Source organism: Pipistrellus kuhlii, unplaced genomic scaffold, assembly GCF_014108245.1.
Source record: "Pipistrellus kuhlii isolate mPipKuh1 unplaced genomic scaffold, mPipKuh1.p scaffold_m20_p_21, whole genome shotgun sequence".
Lineage (NCBI taxonomy): Eukaryota > Metazoa > Chordata > Mammalia > Chiroptera > Vespertilionidae > Pipistrellus > Pipistrellus kuhlii.
Window position 1 is genome coordinate 9,543,019 of NW_023425520.1, and position 17,202 is coordinate 9,560,220.

The window sequence follows — 17,202 nt, forward strand, 5'->3', positions numbered from 1 at the left end:
CAAAAGAAACCATAGGCAGCAAAATCTCAGACATCTCTCATAGCAATACTTTTACAGATTCATCTCCTAGGGCAAAGGAAGCTAAGGAGAAAATAAACAAATGGGATTATATTAAAAATAAAATTTCTGAGGAGAAACCAAGATGGCGGCATAGGATAGACACCGGAATGCAGCCTACCACAACAAATTTAAATTTAGAACTGGAAAACAGGGGAGGCATTGCCCTGAAGCACCTGACGGCTAGCTGAGAGGAGGCTCTGCCATCTGGGAAGGAGAGAGAAGGCACACTGAACTTCAGGAACTGTGGAGGTACGGAGAACTGTGCACGCAAAAAGGCGCTGGCGTACTCCCAGCACATGGAGAGGAAGGGCCAAGATTGCTGCTGGCTTACTCCTGGTGCATGGAGAGGGCCGACAGCTAAGGGGCCGCTGGCTTTCTTGTTCGAGAGGAAAACAGAATCATCCTATTGCTCTGATAGACGGCCCCAGACAGGGAGAGGCCAGACTTTCAGGCAGCAGGCAGAGATCCCTCGGAGGTGTATGAAGCCAGAGGCCATTACTGCCGGACTTGGGGAGGAGCCGACAGGAAAACAAAGCTTGTCTGCACCAACCCAAGACTCTGCCCCATCCAAGCTGAGCACAGAAGCTGTCCCTGAGTCTGGCTTTCTCTAAGGAGGGACTGGCAGGAATCCAAAGCTTGTCTGCGCCTTCACCAAAGAGGTGTGCGCACCTGCAACCAATCTTCTGAAACTCACTGCAAACAGAACAGGACTTTTCTAAGGCGAGACTGACAGGGAACCAAAGATTGTCTGTGCCACCCCGAGACCTTGCCCCATCCAAGTGGAGTACAGAAGCCCTCCTAGCTGAGACACTGCTGACCCTCACAGCCAATTGGCTTGGAGATCAACGCTTCCCAGTGATACCAACAATAAGCAAGGCTTACCAACAAGACTGCACACACAGCCCACAAAGGGTTACACCAAGACTGTCCACCACAGGTAACTGGGAATGCTGTGCTACTGGGCTCTACCAGAATACCTAGCACACAAAACTATTCCATCAAATCAGGGAAACAACTAAAATGCAGACAAGAGGAAAGACACAAGGGAGGAGATGGAGGAAAAGAAAAGATTGGACATTGAGTTCAAAACTACAGTTATAAGATTATTCAAGAATATCCTAAGCCAGGACTGGTTTGGCTCAATGGATAGAGCGTTGGCTTGGGGACTGAAGGGTCCCGGGTTTGATTCTGGTCAAGGGCATGTACCTTGGTTGCGGGCATATCCCCAGTGGGGGGTGTGCAGGAGGCAGCTGATCGATGACTCTCTCTCATCGATGTTTCTAACTCTCTATCTCTCTCCCTTCCTCTCTGTACAAAATCAATAAAATATATTTTAAAAAAAAGAATATCCTAAAAAAGGCCGATAAAATAAATGAGACCTATGAGGATATGAAAAGGGAGCAACTAGAAGTAATAAGAGATCAACTAGAAATGAAGAAAACATTGTCTGAAATAAAAAATATTACACAGAGTCCTAAAAACAGACTGGAAGATCGCAAGAATCAAGACGAAGATTTAGAACACAAAGAGCCAGAGGACACTCCTCCACAGAAGCAAGAAAAGAGAATCCAGAAAGTTGAAGATAGTGTAAGAAACCTCTGGGACAATTTCAAGCGAACCAACATCAGAATTATGGGGATCCCAGAAGAAGAGAGAGAGCAGGATACTGAAAGAATACTGGAAAAAGTAGTGACAGAAAACTTCCCCCACCTGGGGAAAGAAATAGACTTACAAGTCCAGGAAGCCCGCAGAACCCCAAACAAAAGGAATCCAAGGAGGACCACACCAAGACACATCATAATTAACACACACACCCACACACAGACACAGTATTTTCCGGCGTATAAGATGACCCCCTAATTTTACAGTTAAAACATAGGTTTATGCCTATATTCGCTGTATAAGACTACCCCCCACTTCAAAGAAAAGACTTACTTTGCCGTCAAGATCTGCAGATAATTTTTGTGCAATTTTGGTCTTTTGCCCCCGATTTTCGGTTGACTTTTTTTCGTTTCAAAAGTCGTCTTATACAGGTATATATATATTTTTTATTGATTTTTTTTTTTTTTTTTTTTTTTTTTTTTTTTTTTTTTTTTTTACAGAGAGGAAGGGAGAGAGATAGAGAGCTAGAAATGTCGATGAGAGAGAAACATTGATCAGCTGCCTCTTGCACACCCCCCACCAGGGATGTGCTCGCAACCAACGTACATGCCCTTGACTGGAATCAAACCTGGGACCTTTCAGTCCGCAGACTGACGCTCTACCACTGAACCAAACCGGTTTCGGCAAGACACATCATAATTAAAATTCCAAGAGCAAAAGACAAAGAGAGAATATTAAAAGCAGTAAGAGAAAAGCAGGTAGTTACCTATAAAGGAGCACCCATACGATTATCAGCTGATTTCTCAACAGAAACCATGCAGGCCAGACAGGAATGATAAGAAACATTCAAGGTGATGAATAGCAAGAACCTTCAGCTAAAAATACTCTACCCAGCAAAGCTATCACTCAGAATCGAAGGCCAGATAAAGAGCTTCACAAATAAAAAAAAGCTAAAGGAGTTCATCACCGCCAAACCAGAATTATATGAATTGCTGAAGGGGGTTATTTAGGAAGAGGAAGAAGATAAAGATAAAAATTATGAACAACAAATACGTTACTATCAACAAGTGAATCTAAAAAACAAGGAAATTAAAAAATCTGATGAACAATATTAACTGTTGAATATAATAGAATCAGAGGTATGGAAGGGGAGTGGACTGAAGATTCTCGGAGAAAAGGGGAGAGGGGGTGCGGGAAGAGACTGAACAAAAACTGTGCACCTATGGATGGAGACAATGGGGGATGGGGAAAGGACAGAGGGTGGGGTGGGAACCTGGTGGAGGGGAGCAATTGGGGGGAGGAGGGGAAGAGGAACACATTTGTATTAATCTGAACAATAAAGATTTATTAAAAAAATAAAATTTCTTTCACAGTAAAAGAAACCATCAACAAAATGAAAAGGGAGCCCACTGTATGGAAGAACATATTTGGCAATGATACATCTGATAAAGGGTTAATATCCAAATTATATAAGGAAGGCAAACTATCCAATTGAAAAATGGGCAGAGGACCTAAATAGACACTTCTCCAGAGTGGACATACATAAGGCTGAGAGACTTGTGGGGAAAATGCTCAGTCACTGATCATCAGATAGATGTATAATAAATTAAAATGACAATGAAGTATCACCTCACACCTATCAGAACTGCTACAATCAACAAATCAATAAATGACAAGTGCTGGGGAAGATGTGGGGAAAAGGGAACCCTAGTACACTGCTGTTGGGAATGCAGACTGATGTAACTGTTATGGAAAACAGCTCCTTAAAAATTTAAATATGAAACTGCCATTTGACCCAGTGACCCCACATTTATATATCCTAAGAAACCCAAAACACCCAACAGAAAGAATGATTATAACGTACAATTTACAATAGCTAAGATCTATAAACACAAGTGCCCATCAGTAGATGATTGGTTAAAAAAAAAAAAAAAAAAAAAAGCTGTGGTATATTTATACCAGGGAGTACTATGCAGCAGTAAAAGAAAGAATCTCGCCCTGACTGGTTTGGCTCAGTGGATAGAGGTCCTGAGAGGTCCCGGGTTCAATACCGGTCAAAGGCAACCAGTAGGGGGTGTGCAGGTGGCAGCTGATAGATGTTTCTAGATCTCTGTCCCTCTCCCTTTCTCTCTGTAAAAAAATCAATAAAATATATTTTAAAAAAGAAGAATTTCTTACTCTTTGAGACAGCAAGGAGGAACCAGGAGAGTATCATGCTAAGTGAAATAAGTCAGTCAGAGAAAGAGATGTATCACATGATATTATTCATATGTGGAGTCTAATTAAGATAAACTGATTAATGGAGTGTATCCAGAGAAGTGGAAGCATTTAACAGAGTGGGGAATCTGGACAGGAGAGGGTGGGGGGGAGAGTGGTAATAAACCAAGGACTTGCTATGCATATATGCATGGCCATGGACACAGACAGAATATAGCCCGGGTGGTGAAGGTGTGGGATGAGGGCAGGGGGTTTTTAGAGGGGGTTGGTGTGTGTGTGTGTGGGGGGGGAAATGGGGACATGTAATACTTACAGCAATAAAGAGTTTGGTCATCAGTGGATGAACAGCTGGAAATGTTCTGTTGGTTGATGTTTGGGTACATGGGGAAAGCTAAGTCTGAACTTCATTGAGCTGTGCAAATAAATTAGTGTACTTGACATGTGAGTTAGACACAGAAAGGTGTAGCTTAGTTTGTGGATGACATGCCATGAGCCAGGCTCTGGTGGTAAAAGAGTTACCAACCTGCCCGACCGGTGAGAATCAGTGATTGAGTGTTGCCCCATGAATTAGATCACCATTTGATTTCCCTAAGGAATGGAATTGTGGGCTTGAGTCCCAATATTGGCAGCAAAAGCCAGCTAATCAATGATCGTCTCTCATCATTGATATTTCTGGATCTCTCTCCTTCTCCTCTCTGAAATCAATGAAAACATATTAAAAAATAAAGGAGTGACCATTGCCACCTGCACACAAGAATTGACTATCATATGGAAAGACAATGAACTGGCACTGACAAGTGGCATAATAGCCTTGCAATGCACACTTGAAATTCCATTATAGGAGACATATGTTTATAAATAATATGCTGACTCCACCAGGGACTAATACCCAAACAGGCACATAGCTGCAAGGAGAAATTTTACTCATCTCTGAAACTACGGTGAAGATGAGATAGACTTCTACAAGTTTTGTGTCTCTGACCCTGTGTGTCCCTCCCTGTTCCCAGAGCCCACGGTGGTGTTTGCCAAGGAGCAGTCTGCACACAGCGAGGTGAAGGCCATGGCCGGGGCCAGTGCCACGCTGAGCTGCGCGGTGGCCCAGGCCCAGACGGAGGTGACGTGGTACAAGGACGGCAAGAAGCTGAGTGGGAGCTCAAAAGTGCGTGTGGAGGCCACGGGCTGCACCCGGCGGCTGGTGCTGCAGCAGGCGGCCAAGGGGGACAGCGGGGAGTACAGCTGCGAGGCCGGGGGCCAGAAGGTCACCTTCCATCTGGATGTCCCAGGTCAGTTCTTTGGTGGCACTAACTTAGCTTTGTGTGTAGGTAATGACTACAGCCGGGCGCACTCTGTCTTTCTTTCCAGTGGACCTCACCTCTTCAGCTTTCTATCCTCCGTCTCCCATATCATCCCACTGGTGGGGCCAGACCAGGCTGGGTGGGCAGAGTGTGAGCAGAAGGGAGCGGTGATCCTGTACAAGTGCAGTTGTTCTCAGGTTTTGCTCAGTCATGGTTCCCAGCACCTGCCAGAGCCTTCTGGGTGCTTCTCACCAGCCGGGACTTGGGCTCTACCTGTCATAAGGAGTCTTAGGTAGACCAGACGTCTCTTACCTGTGTCATGTGAATTTCCTACTCCCCAAGTCCTGGTAGCTTCCAGGTGCCTGCACCCAGCAACATGGGCAGAGACACGTTTGAATTTCCTTACAAGAGAATATGGGGATGTCTCTGCCACCGAATCTTACTTGATCCATCTCAAGACTGAACTGTTGTGGGTTGACAAATTTTAGCTTTTTAGGGCACACCCTTAGGTATGGATGTAGAAGTTACTGCATCATCACTTGTCCCAAAAATCTAGATCTGTGTGTTCTTGCAAGGTCTGGGCAAAAAGTAAAGGAAGAGCAGAGCATTGTCAGGTGTGTGCCGGGGACCTGCACCTCTCAGGCCTTGAATATCTTCCTAAAGTACATCTTGGTTTCCTTTTGTGTCCTGTGTCAGAATCCCCTGGGAGTCTGATGTATAGATTTAGACATGGAGGGGAATAAGGAGCTTCTCCCACACTGTACACCTTGTTGAAGACAAGTAACTATAGTGATAGGCATTGACTGTTGAGTCAGTATTTATGTCATAGTGTTTCCTAACAATGCATGTGTATTTGTCTCTGGTTTGTTCATAGAGATGTCTGTGGACAAAATGTGTTTTCATTTTGTTAGGAGAGTTTTAACCTCAAATCAGGGTTATTTCTTCTTGTTGAATTGCTCCCTTAAATATTATGAAGTGGCCTTCATTATCTCTTGTTATGTCCTTCACTCTGAGATCTAATTTGTCAGATATAAGTATTGCTACTCTAGTTTTTTTTTTCATTTCCATTTGCCTGGAAAACCTTTTTCCATCCCTTCACCCTCAGTCTGTGTGCGTCTTTTTTTCTGAGGTGGGTTTCTTGTAGACAACAGATGTATGGGTCTTGTTTTCTTATCCAATCTGTTACCCTATGTCTTTTGATTGGAGCATTTAATTAACCTCAAATCAACTTTCAGGTGCCTCTACATAACAGTTTGGTGTTCTCTCTGTGTAAAATAACTTGTGGGTGTGTATAGACACACAAAAAATCCACCAACCAAACTTTTTAAATTGTTACTTTAGGAGAATATGACAAATTATTTTGTAGGGGCAAATATGAAAAGTTTTGAGAAATTGACCAAATTATTGGAAAAATACATGAAAAGTGACAAAAGATTTTAATAGCTAAAATAGTCCTACAACCTTTTAAATAAATGGGCCAACAATAAAAAAAGTTCTTATAGGTGAAAATGACACCCCGATGGCTCCACTGGAAAATTATATGAACTATTTGGTAAGAAAATTATTGCATGCTCATAGAGATCCTTCTAGACCCTAGAAGGATCTCACGACCCACAGGTTGAGAACCGCTAGCAGGGTTGCATAAGACCATCGGAAAACACAGATATTTCCATTATAATTCATTAACAGTAGAAAAATTACAGATAGGAAGTAGCAACGAAAATAATATAATGGTTGGAGGTAACCACAACATGAGGAGCTATTTTAAATGGTAGTGGCATTAGAAAAGTTGAGAACCACTGTTCCAGAGCTAGAGAAGGACATACCGTTTGTGCCAGCATGACATCTATCACCAACATCTGATAGGGAGAGTTCAAAATAAGGGCCAAACTATTGTGGAGACCAAGGCTCAAATCTAAATCTAGGTAGTATCAAAATGAATGAGCAATGTATTAAGGGGATGATGCAGTAAAAAGAAAGTCATGACCCAGCTGTGTGTGCATTACAAAGGTCAGCAAATCAACTTCATTCATGATGACATGACATGAGCAGATTGAAACTAAAATTTGAAGCGATCACCTCATCAGTGCAGAGCTGAATTTTGATAACATTTAATGTCAGAAATATAAAGACATGTTTATCAGTTTCTCTTCACCCATTGGCTTCTTAACCAATTATAAAGAAAACAGTTCATCCTTCTTCTGATAAATGAACTAAAGAACAATCAGCTAACCACACTAAATGACACTTGAAGGCTTTCTCTGAGAGCAGGGACCAGGCAAGGGGGCTCACAGTCACCACTTTTGTCAGCAGGAAATAAAGTAAAACATATACAAGTGTGAAAAAATGATGTGAAATTCAGTTTGATTTATGCAAAGGATACATTGTTAGACTTGGTGGGAGTGGGGAGAAGTATTATGGTGCCCCAAACACCCATGAACTGACACACCACAGAAGAACAAACAGTAAAGACCGAAAACATAGCCAAGGCCCAACACTTTGTGAGTCATCCACACCATGGAAGAGACAGGCTCAGGAGGCACAGCTCAGTCCCCTAGGAGGCCAGCAGGTGATACACGGAAGGCAGGTGGGAGGTGGAGCCCAGGACCTGTCCCTGGCTGAGAGGGAATGCTCCCTGCACATCCAGGAAAGACTTGGTCACCTGGGGAGGGTGTGTGCACCCCTCATGGCCTGAAGTCCCTCTGCTAGAGGGTGTGTGGTCAAGAGAAGTCCATCACTTGTCCCCATGATGGACCGCCCCCTGGAGAGGGGTCAATGTGCAAATGAATAAGCTACTTGCGCTGAGAAGGTGCTGGGGCTTCTGCAGGTCACACAGAGCCTTGAGGATTTTTCCTTCCTGCAACCTCCCCACTCAGTCCTTGCATCCAGAGTGCTGTCCTCCTGATTTAGAAAATATATTTGACCCTGCGTGTGCCTCCCTGTCCACAGATCCCAAGGTGGTGTTTGCCAAGGAGCAGTCTGCACACAGCGAGGTGAAGGCCATGGCTGGGGCCAGTGCCACGCTGAGCTGCGAGGTGGCCCAGGCCCAGACAGAGGTGACGTGGTACAAGGATGGCAAGAAGCTGAGTGGGAGCTCAAAAGTGCATGTGGAGGCCACGGGCTGCACCCGGCGGCTGGTGCTGCAGCAGGCGGCCAAGGGGGACAGCGGGGAGTACAGCTGCGAGGCCGGGGGCCAGAAGGTCACCTTCCATCTGGATGTCCCAGGTCAGTTCTTTGGTGGCACTAACTGAGCTTTGTGTATAGGTAATGACTACACCAGGGTACATTCTGACGCCCTTTCCTTCTATCTTCCATCTCCCATATCATCCCAGTGGTTGGGCCAGCCCAGGCTGGGTGGGCAGAGTGTGAGCAGAAGGGAGAGGTGATCCTGTACACGCGGAGTGGTGCTCAGGTTTTGCTCAGTCATGGTTCCCAGCACCTGCCAGAGCCTTCTGGGTGCTCCCCACCAGCTGGGACTCAGGCTCTACCTGTCACATGGAGAATGAGGTAGACCAGACGTCTCTTACTTGTGTTGTGTGAATTTCCTACTCCCCATGTCCTGGTAGCTCTCAGATGCCTGCACCCAGCAACATGGGCAGAGATAAGTTTGAATTTCCTTACAACAGAATATGGGGAAGTTCCTGCCACCCAGTCTTACTTGCATCCATCTCAAGACTGAGCCGGATGTCAGCAAATTGTAGCTTTTTAGGGCACTCCCTTGCGTTTGGATGTAGAAGTTACTGGATCCTCACTTGTCTCAAAATCTAGATCCATGATTTCTTCCAAGTATTGTGCAAAAAGTAAGCAGAGACCAGAGGATTGTCAGGTGTGTGCCATGGACCTGCACCCTTGAGGTCTGCAATATCTTCCTAAAGTACATCATGGTTTCCTTTTGTTTCCTGTGTCAGAATCCCCTGGGAGTATGATGGAGGGGAATAAAGAGCTTCTCCCACTCTGCGTGGCTTGTTGAAGACAAAGAACTATAGCGATAGCCCCTGACTGTTTTGTCAGTATTTATGCCATAGTGTTTCCTAACGACTCATGTGTATTCGTCCCTGTCTGCTTTGTTCACAGAGATGTCTGTGAACTAACTGTGTTTTCATTTTGTTGGAAGAGTTTTAACCTCAAATCAATTTCCAGGTGCCTCTTTATAATAGTGTAGTGTTATATCTGTGTAAAATAACCTGTGGCTGTGTATACATACAAAAAAATTCCACTATACATTTTTAATTGTTACTTTAGGAGAATATGACAAATGATTTTGTAGGAATAATTTATGAAAAGTTTTGAGAAATTGACCAAATTATTACAAAACTATATGAAAGTGTTATAAGATTTTGACAGCTAAAATAGTCCTAGAATTCTTTTCAGTAAATGGAACCAGCTTAAAAGTTCTTATAGGTCAAGATGACACCCCACTGGCTCCACTGGAAAATTATATGAACTATTCTGTAAGGAAATTGTTGCATGTTCATGGAGATCCTTCTACAGCTAGAGAAGGACATAGAGTCCCTGGCTTTTAATACGTGGCACCAGCATGACATTTATCACCAACATCTGATTGACACGGAGAGTTCAAATTAAGGGCCAATCCATTGTGGAGGCCAAGGCCAACATCTGAAGCTCAGTAGTATCAAAATGGATCAGCAATGTATTAAGAAGATTATGCACTATATAAAAGTCATGCTCAGCTGTGTGAGTTCCACAGAAGTCAGCAAATCAACATCACTCATGATGTGAGAAGATTGAAACCAAAATATGGAGCGATCATCTCTCGGTGCAGATTTGAGTTCTGATAACATTTAATATCAGAAATCTAGGAGATTTGTTTACCAATATCTATACATACCATAGATTCTTAACCAATTACAAAGAAAACATATCTTCCTCTTTCTGATAAATGATACTGAAGAACAATCAGCTAATCACACTAAGTGACAGCAGAAAACTTTGCTTGTGAGATCAGGGACAAGGAAAGGGGCCTCACAGAAACCAGTTTTGTCAGCCGGAAAGCAGGAAAAAAAAACAAAAAACAAAAAAACATGTAAAAGTGTGAAAAACTGAAGTGAGATTCAGGTAATATGATTTATACAAAAGGTAAATTATTGGACTTGCTAGGGGTGGGGAGAAATAGGGTGTCCAAAATCCCCATGAACAGACACACCATAGATGAGCAAACAGTAAAGACAGAAAACATAGCCTAGGTGCACCACTCTGAATCACCCTGTTGCAGAAAACTAAAGAAAAATCAAGTAATGTTATAAAGAAGACCAGGGACACTGTTTAATACACCAGCAGCCTCGGGGAACAGCCTTCCAAATCTGAGTGCAGAAACATGCACGAGGCTTCTTTTTATCTCTCCCTGTGGTCTTTGTCCTGCAAATATGGATTATGCTTCTGGTCCTTTTTGTGGGACTTGTAAGAATGCCCCATATCTGATGGTCTGGCCTGGCACCAGCATTAATAACCCTCCCTCTGGGGCAGCACACTGTTCACAATAGCAGGATCTTCAACAATCCTATCTGGAAAGGAGGTAGTGACTTAATTATAGGTTATCAAGTATGTGCACGGAGCATGCTGGCATGGATTCAGATCACTAGTCCCCAAATATCAGGGTAACATTGGAGTTATCTCTTTTATTTTAATTTTATTGATTTTTTTTTTAGAGAGGAATGGAGAGCTAGAAACATTGATGAGAGAGAAACACCCATCAGCTGCCTCTTGCACAACTCCTATTAGGGATGTGGCCACAACCCAGGTACATGCCCTTGACTGGAATCGAGCCGGGAACCTTTCAGTCAGCAGGCTGATGCTCTATTCACTGAGCCAAACTTGTTAGGGTGGAATTAGCCCTTTTTAGCCTTATCAATACAAACCATGGAAGAGATAGGCTCAGGAGGCACAGCTCAGTCTCCTAGGAAGGCAGTTGGGAGGTGGAGTCCAGGACCTGTCCCTGGCTGGGTGCAAATGCTCCCTGCACATCCAGGAAAGACTTGGTCACGTGGGGAGGGTGTGTGCACCCCTCATGGCCTGAAGTCCCTCTGCTAGAGGGTGTGTGGTCAAGAGAAGTTCTTCACGGTGTCCCCAGCATAGAGCGTCCTCTGGGCAGTGGTCAATGTGCAGATGGATGAGCTACTTGTGCTGAGAAGGTGCTGGGGCTTCTGCAGGCCACACAGAGCCTTGAGGGTTTTCCTGTCCTGCCACCTCCTTGCTTAGTCCTTGCATCTAGAATGCTGTCCTTCTGATTTAGAAAATGTCTTTGACCCTGTGTGTGCCTCCCTGTCCACAGAGCCCACGGTAGTGTTTGCCAAGGAGCAGTCTGCACACAGCGAGGTGAAGGCCATGGCCGGGGCCAGTACCACGCTGAGCTGCGAGGTGGCCCAGGCCCAGACGGAGGTGACGTGGTACAAGGATGGCAAGAAGCTGAGTGGGAGCTCAAAAGTGCGTGTGGAGGCCACGGGCTGCACCCGGCGGCTGGTGCTGCAGCAGGCGGCCAAGGGGGACAGCGGGGAGTACAGCTGCGAGGCCGGGGGCCAGAAAGTCACCTTCCATCTGGATGTCCCAGGTCAGTTCTTTGGTGGCACTAACTTAGCTTTGTGTGGAGGTAATGACTACAGCCAGACACACCCTGTCTCTCTTTCCAGCAGACCTCACCTCTTTAGCCTTCTATCCTCCATCTCCCATATCATCCCAGTGGTGGGGCAGACCAGGCGGGGTGGACAGAGTGTGAGCAGAAGGGACCGGTGATCCTGTACAAGCGCAGTTGTTCTCAGGTTTTGCTCAGTCATGGTTCCCAGCACCTGCCAGAGCCTTCTGGGTGCTCCTCACCAGCCATCTCAGGCTCTACTTTTCACATGGAGTCTGAGGTATACCAGACGTCTCTTACCTGTGTCATGTGAATTTCTTACTCCCCATATTCTGGTAGTTCCCAGATGACTATACCCAACAACGTGGGCAGAGGCATTTTTGAATTTCATTAAAACCAAATATGGGGAAGTCTCTGCTACCCAAACTTACTTGGATTCTTCTCAAGACTGAACAGTGTGTTCACAGATTATAGGTTTTTTAGGACACTCCTTTGCCTGTGGATATAGAAGTTACTGGATCCTTGTCACAAAATCTAGATCCATGTTTTCTTGCATGTTCTGTGCAAAAAGTAAAAAAGGGAGATAGAATTAACAGATGTGTGTTGGGGACCTGCACCTGTGAGGTCTGGAATTCATTTCCTAAAGTACATATTAGTTTCCTTTTGTGTCCTGTGTCAGAATTGTCTGTGAGTCTGATGTACAGATTTAGACATGGAGAGGAATAAGGAGCTTCTCCCACACTGCACACCTTGTTGAAGACAAGTAACCCTAGCGATAGCCCTTGAATGTTTTGTCAGTATTTATGCCGTAGTATTTTCTAACAACTCATGTGTATTTATCCTCTCTGGTTTGTTCACAGACATATCTGTGCACTAACTGATTTTTCATTTTATTAGGAGAGTTTTAATCACAAATCTATTTCCAGGTGCCTCTACATAACAGTTTGGTGTTATATCTATATACAATAGCTTGTGACTGTGTATAGATAAAAAAAAATCCAGTGTACATTTTTAATTGTTAATTTAGGAGAATATGACAAATTATTTTTATAGGAGTAAACATGAAAAGTTTTATTAAATTGACCAAGTTATTAGAACTCCATGAAATGTGGCAAAAGATTTTGACAGCTAAAATAGTCCTACAAGTGTTGCAATAAATGGAACCACAATAAATAGAAGATCTTCTGGGTGAAGATGACACTGCAGTGACTCCACAGGAAAATTATCTGTAAGGACATTATTGCATGTTCATGGAGATGCTTCTAGAGCTATAGAAGGACATACAGCCTCTGGCTTACTACATGGCACCCTCATGACATCTGATAGGGAGAGTTCAAATAATGGGCCAAGCCATTGTGGAGGCCAAGGCCAACATCTGAAGCTAAGTAGTATCCAAATGAATGGGCAATGTATTAAGAGGACTATGCAGTATAAAGAAAGTCATGGCCCCACTGTGTGAGCACCACAAAGGTCAGCAAATGAACCTCACTCATGACGTGAGCAGATTGAAACTAAAATATGAAGCAATCATCTCATTGGTGCAAAGTTGAGTTTTCATAACATTTAACATCAGAAATCTAGAAGAAATGTTTATCAATATCTATTCATACAATAGACTCTTTTTTTATGTGCTCTTAAGTCTAATTTTATTTTATTTTATTTTTTTAATAAATCTTTAGTGTTCATATTATTACAAATGGTCCTCTCCCCCCCCCTCCATTGCTGTCCTCCACCAGGTTCCCACCCCACCTTCTGCCCTTTCCCCACCACCCATTGTCCTCATTCATAGGTGCACAGTTTATGTTCAGTCTCTTCCCACACCCCCTTCTCCTCTTTCCCCCAAGAATCATCAGTTCACTACCCTTCCATACCTCTGATTCTATTATATTCAACAATTAATATTGTTCATCAGATTTTTTTTTAATTTCCTTAGTTTTTAGATTCACTTGTTGATAGTTGCGTATTTGTCGTTCATAGTTTTTATCTTTATTTACTTTCTCTTCTGAAAGAACCCCCTTCAGCAATTCATATAATTCTAGTTTGGTGGTGATGAATTCCTTTAGCTATTTTTTATTAGTGAAGCTCTTTATCTGGCCTTTGATTCTGAGTGATAGCTTTCCTGGGTAGATTATTTTTGGCTGTAGGTTCTTACTATTCATCACTTTGAATATTTCTTGCCATTCCCGTCTGGCCTGCATGGTTTCTGCTGAGAAATCAGCTGACAATCATATAGGTGTTCCTTTATAGGTAACTACCTGCTTGGCTCTTGCTGCTTTTAATATTCTCTCTTTGTCTTTTGCTCTTGGAATTTTAATTATGATTTGTCTTGGTGTGGTCTTCTTTGGATTCCTTGTGTTTGGAGTTTTGTGCGCTTCCTGGACTTGTAAGTCTAATTCTTTCACCAGGTGAGGGAAGTTTTCTGTCACTACTTCTTTCAGTATGTTTTTGATATCTTGCTCTCTCTCATCTTCTGGGACCCCCATAATTCTGATGTTGGTTCGCTTGAAGTTGTCCCAGAGGTTTCTTACATTATCTTCAACTTTCTGGATTCTCTTGCCTTCTTGCTTCTGCAGAGGAGTGTCTTCTGGCTCTTTATGTTTCAAAACTTTGACTTGATTCTTGTGATCTTCCATTCTGTTTTTTAGGACTCTGTATAATATTTTTTATTTCAGACAATGTATTCTTTATTTCTTGTTGTTCCCTTGTTATTTCTTGTTGATTCCTTATTATTTCTAGTTGATCCCTTTTCATATCCTCATAGGTCTTATCGACCTTTTCTAGGAAATTCTTGAAAAATCTTATAAGCGTGGTTTTGAACTCTATATCCAGTCGCTTTTTGTCTTCCATTTCTTTCGTTTGTGATCTATTTCCTTGTCTTGGCATTTTCGCAATTTCCCTGAGTTGGTAGCTTTAAAAGTCTCTGTGTTCAGCTTGGATGGGGCTGAGTTTCAGGGTGGAGCCTACAGCCTTGGCTTCCGTCAACCACGCCCTATGAGGCTCCTGAGTCTCAGTATTCCTCAGGGTCCTCCAGTACTTGTTGCAAGCACCTCTGAGAGAAAGGTGCCCTCGAAATTTCGCCTGCTACCAAACAGTCTAGGCTCTCCCCCAATGAGCCCGGAACGGGATTCAGTTCAGTTGGAAATGGGGTTGGAAGTGTGAGTCACAGCAGTCTGGAGCTTGTCTTCTTCCCGCCAGGGCAATCCCGCTGCACAGCCAACCGTCCGTTCTCTGCACGCAATGTGTGCGCCTCCAGACCTCCTTTCTCTGCTCCTCTGAGATTCTGCCTCACAGCCCAGTCTACCTCTGTTTGAGCCTGGGCCCCCAGGGTCTGGCCTAGAACTGGGGTTCGGAGCAGTTGGAACTGTGTTCAGCACAGTCTGGAGCTTTTATCTCCTTCCCACTAGGGAACGCCAGCCAGGCACTCAGCCTCCCCCTCCTCTCCGGCTCCGTCCTCTGCATGCCCGTAGCGTGTCTCCGTACCTTAGACTTTTACAGTTCCTCTGATTTTCCTTCTGGTTTTCTCTTTCCTTCTCGTTGTGGAATTTCCAGTCAGTCGACTTTCCTATAGTTGTGGGTAATGTCCATTTTATATTTTAGTTGTATTTTATTGAGATTGTGTCCAGCTGCGGTTAGGTGTTTACCTGTGCAGCCATCTTGGATTCTCCTCTTAAGTCTCCATACAATAGACTCTTAAACAATCTATCTATCTATCTATTTATCTGGCTAATATGCTAAGTGTTCCCTCTGGAATTTGAGAGACTGGTTGTTCGATCACTCACTGTGACATATGCTGACAACTAGTGGGTAGTACAGAACAAAGGAAGGCCCAGACCTGTAGCCAGAAGGCCCTGGAGGCCCAGATCGCTGGCCAGGGCTAGCAGCCATACTCGTGCACAAATTTTGTGCACTAGGACTGTAGTTATAAATAAAATGGTTCATCCTTCTTCTGATAAATAATCCTGAAGGAAAACCAGCTAATGACAATAAGTGACACTTGAAAGCTTTGCTTCTGAGAGCAAGAAGAGGCAAGGGGGCTCACAGTCACCAATTTTGTTAGCAGGAAATAAAGTAAAATGTATAAAAGTGTGAAAAACTGAAGTGAAATTCAGATAATATGATGTACCCAAAAGATACATCATTAGACTTAGTGGGAGTGGGGAGAAGTTGTATGGAGCCCCCAATCCCAATAACAGACACACCACAGAAAAGCAAAGAGTACAGCCCATAAACATAGCCAAGGCTATGACTTTGTGAGTCATCCACAGCATGGAAGAGACAGGCTCAGAAGGCACAGCTCAGTCCCCTAGGAGGCCAGCAAGTGACACACAAAAGGCAGGTGGGAGGTGGAGCCCAGGACTTGTCCCTGGCTGGGTGGGAATGCTCCCTGCACATCCGGGAAAGACTTGATCACTTGAGGAGTTGTATACACCTAATGGTCTGAAGTCCCTCTGCTAGATGGTGTGTGGTCGAAAGAAGTCCTTCACGGTGTCGCCAGTAGAGACCATCCCCTGGGTAGAGGTCAATGTGCAGATGAATGAGCTACTTGTGCTGAGAAGGTGCTGGGGCTTCTGCAGGTCACACAAAGCCTTGAGGATTTTCCCATCCTGCCAACTCCCCGCTCAGTCCTTGCGTCCCCAGTACTGTCCTCCTGATTTAGAAAATATCTTTGACCCTATGTGTCCCTTTCTGTCCACAGAGCCCAAGGTGGTGTTTGCCAAGGAGCAGTCTGCACACAGCGAGGTGAAGACCATGGCCGGGGCCAGTGCCACGCTGAGCTGCGAGGTGGCCCAGGCCCAGACGGAGGTGACGTGGTACAAGGATGGCAAGAAGCTGAGTGGGAGCTCAAAAGTGCGTGTGGAGGCCACGGGCTGCACCCGGCGGCTGGTGCTGCAGCAGGCGGCCAAGGGGGACAGCGGGGAGTACAGCTGCGAGGCCGGGGGCCAGAAGGTCACCTTCCATCTGGATGTCCCAGGTCAGTTCTTTGGTGGCACTAACTGAGCTTTGTGTGTAGGTAATGACTACAGCCGGCACACCCTGTCTCTCTTTCCACTGGACCTCACCTCTTCAGCCTTCTATCCTCCATCTCCCATATCATCCCAGTGGTGGGGCCAGACCAGGCTGGGTGGTCAGAGTGTGAGCAGAAGGGAGAGGTGATCCTGTACACGCGGAGTGGTGCTCAGGTTTTGCTCAGTCATGGTTCCCAGCACCCTCCAGAGCCTTCTGGGTGCTCCTCACCAGCCGGGACTCGGGCTCTACCTGTCACATGGAGACTGAGGTAGACCAGACGTCTCTTACCTGTGTCATGTGAACTTCCTACTCCCCACGTCCTGCTAGCTCTCAGATGCCCGCACCCAGAAACACGGGCAGAGACATGTTTGAATTTCCTTACAACAGAGTATGGGGAAGTTCCTGCCACCCAGTCTTACTTGGATCCATCTCTAG

At 44.7% G+C, this 17,202-nt stretch overlaps 1 protein-coding gene across 1 annotated transcript in view; it reads left to right on the forward strand.

Moving 5' to 3' along the window:
• The window catches only part of OBSCN (obscurin, cytoskeletal calmodulin and titin-interacting RhoGEF), a 169,425-nt gene that overhangs the window by 45,684 nt on the left and 106,539 nt on the right, over window positions 1–17,202 (forward strand). Inside the window, 4 exon segments of the mRNA XM_036450609.2 lie at window positions 4,887–5,162; window positions 8,124–8,399; window positions 11,464–11,739; window positions 16,457–16,732. Coding sequence (XP_036306502.1) covers window positions 4,887–5,162; window positions 8,124–8,399; window positions 11,464–11,739; window positions 16,457–16,732 — 1,104 coding nt within the window.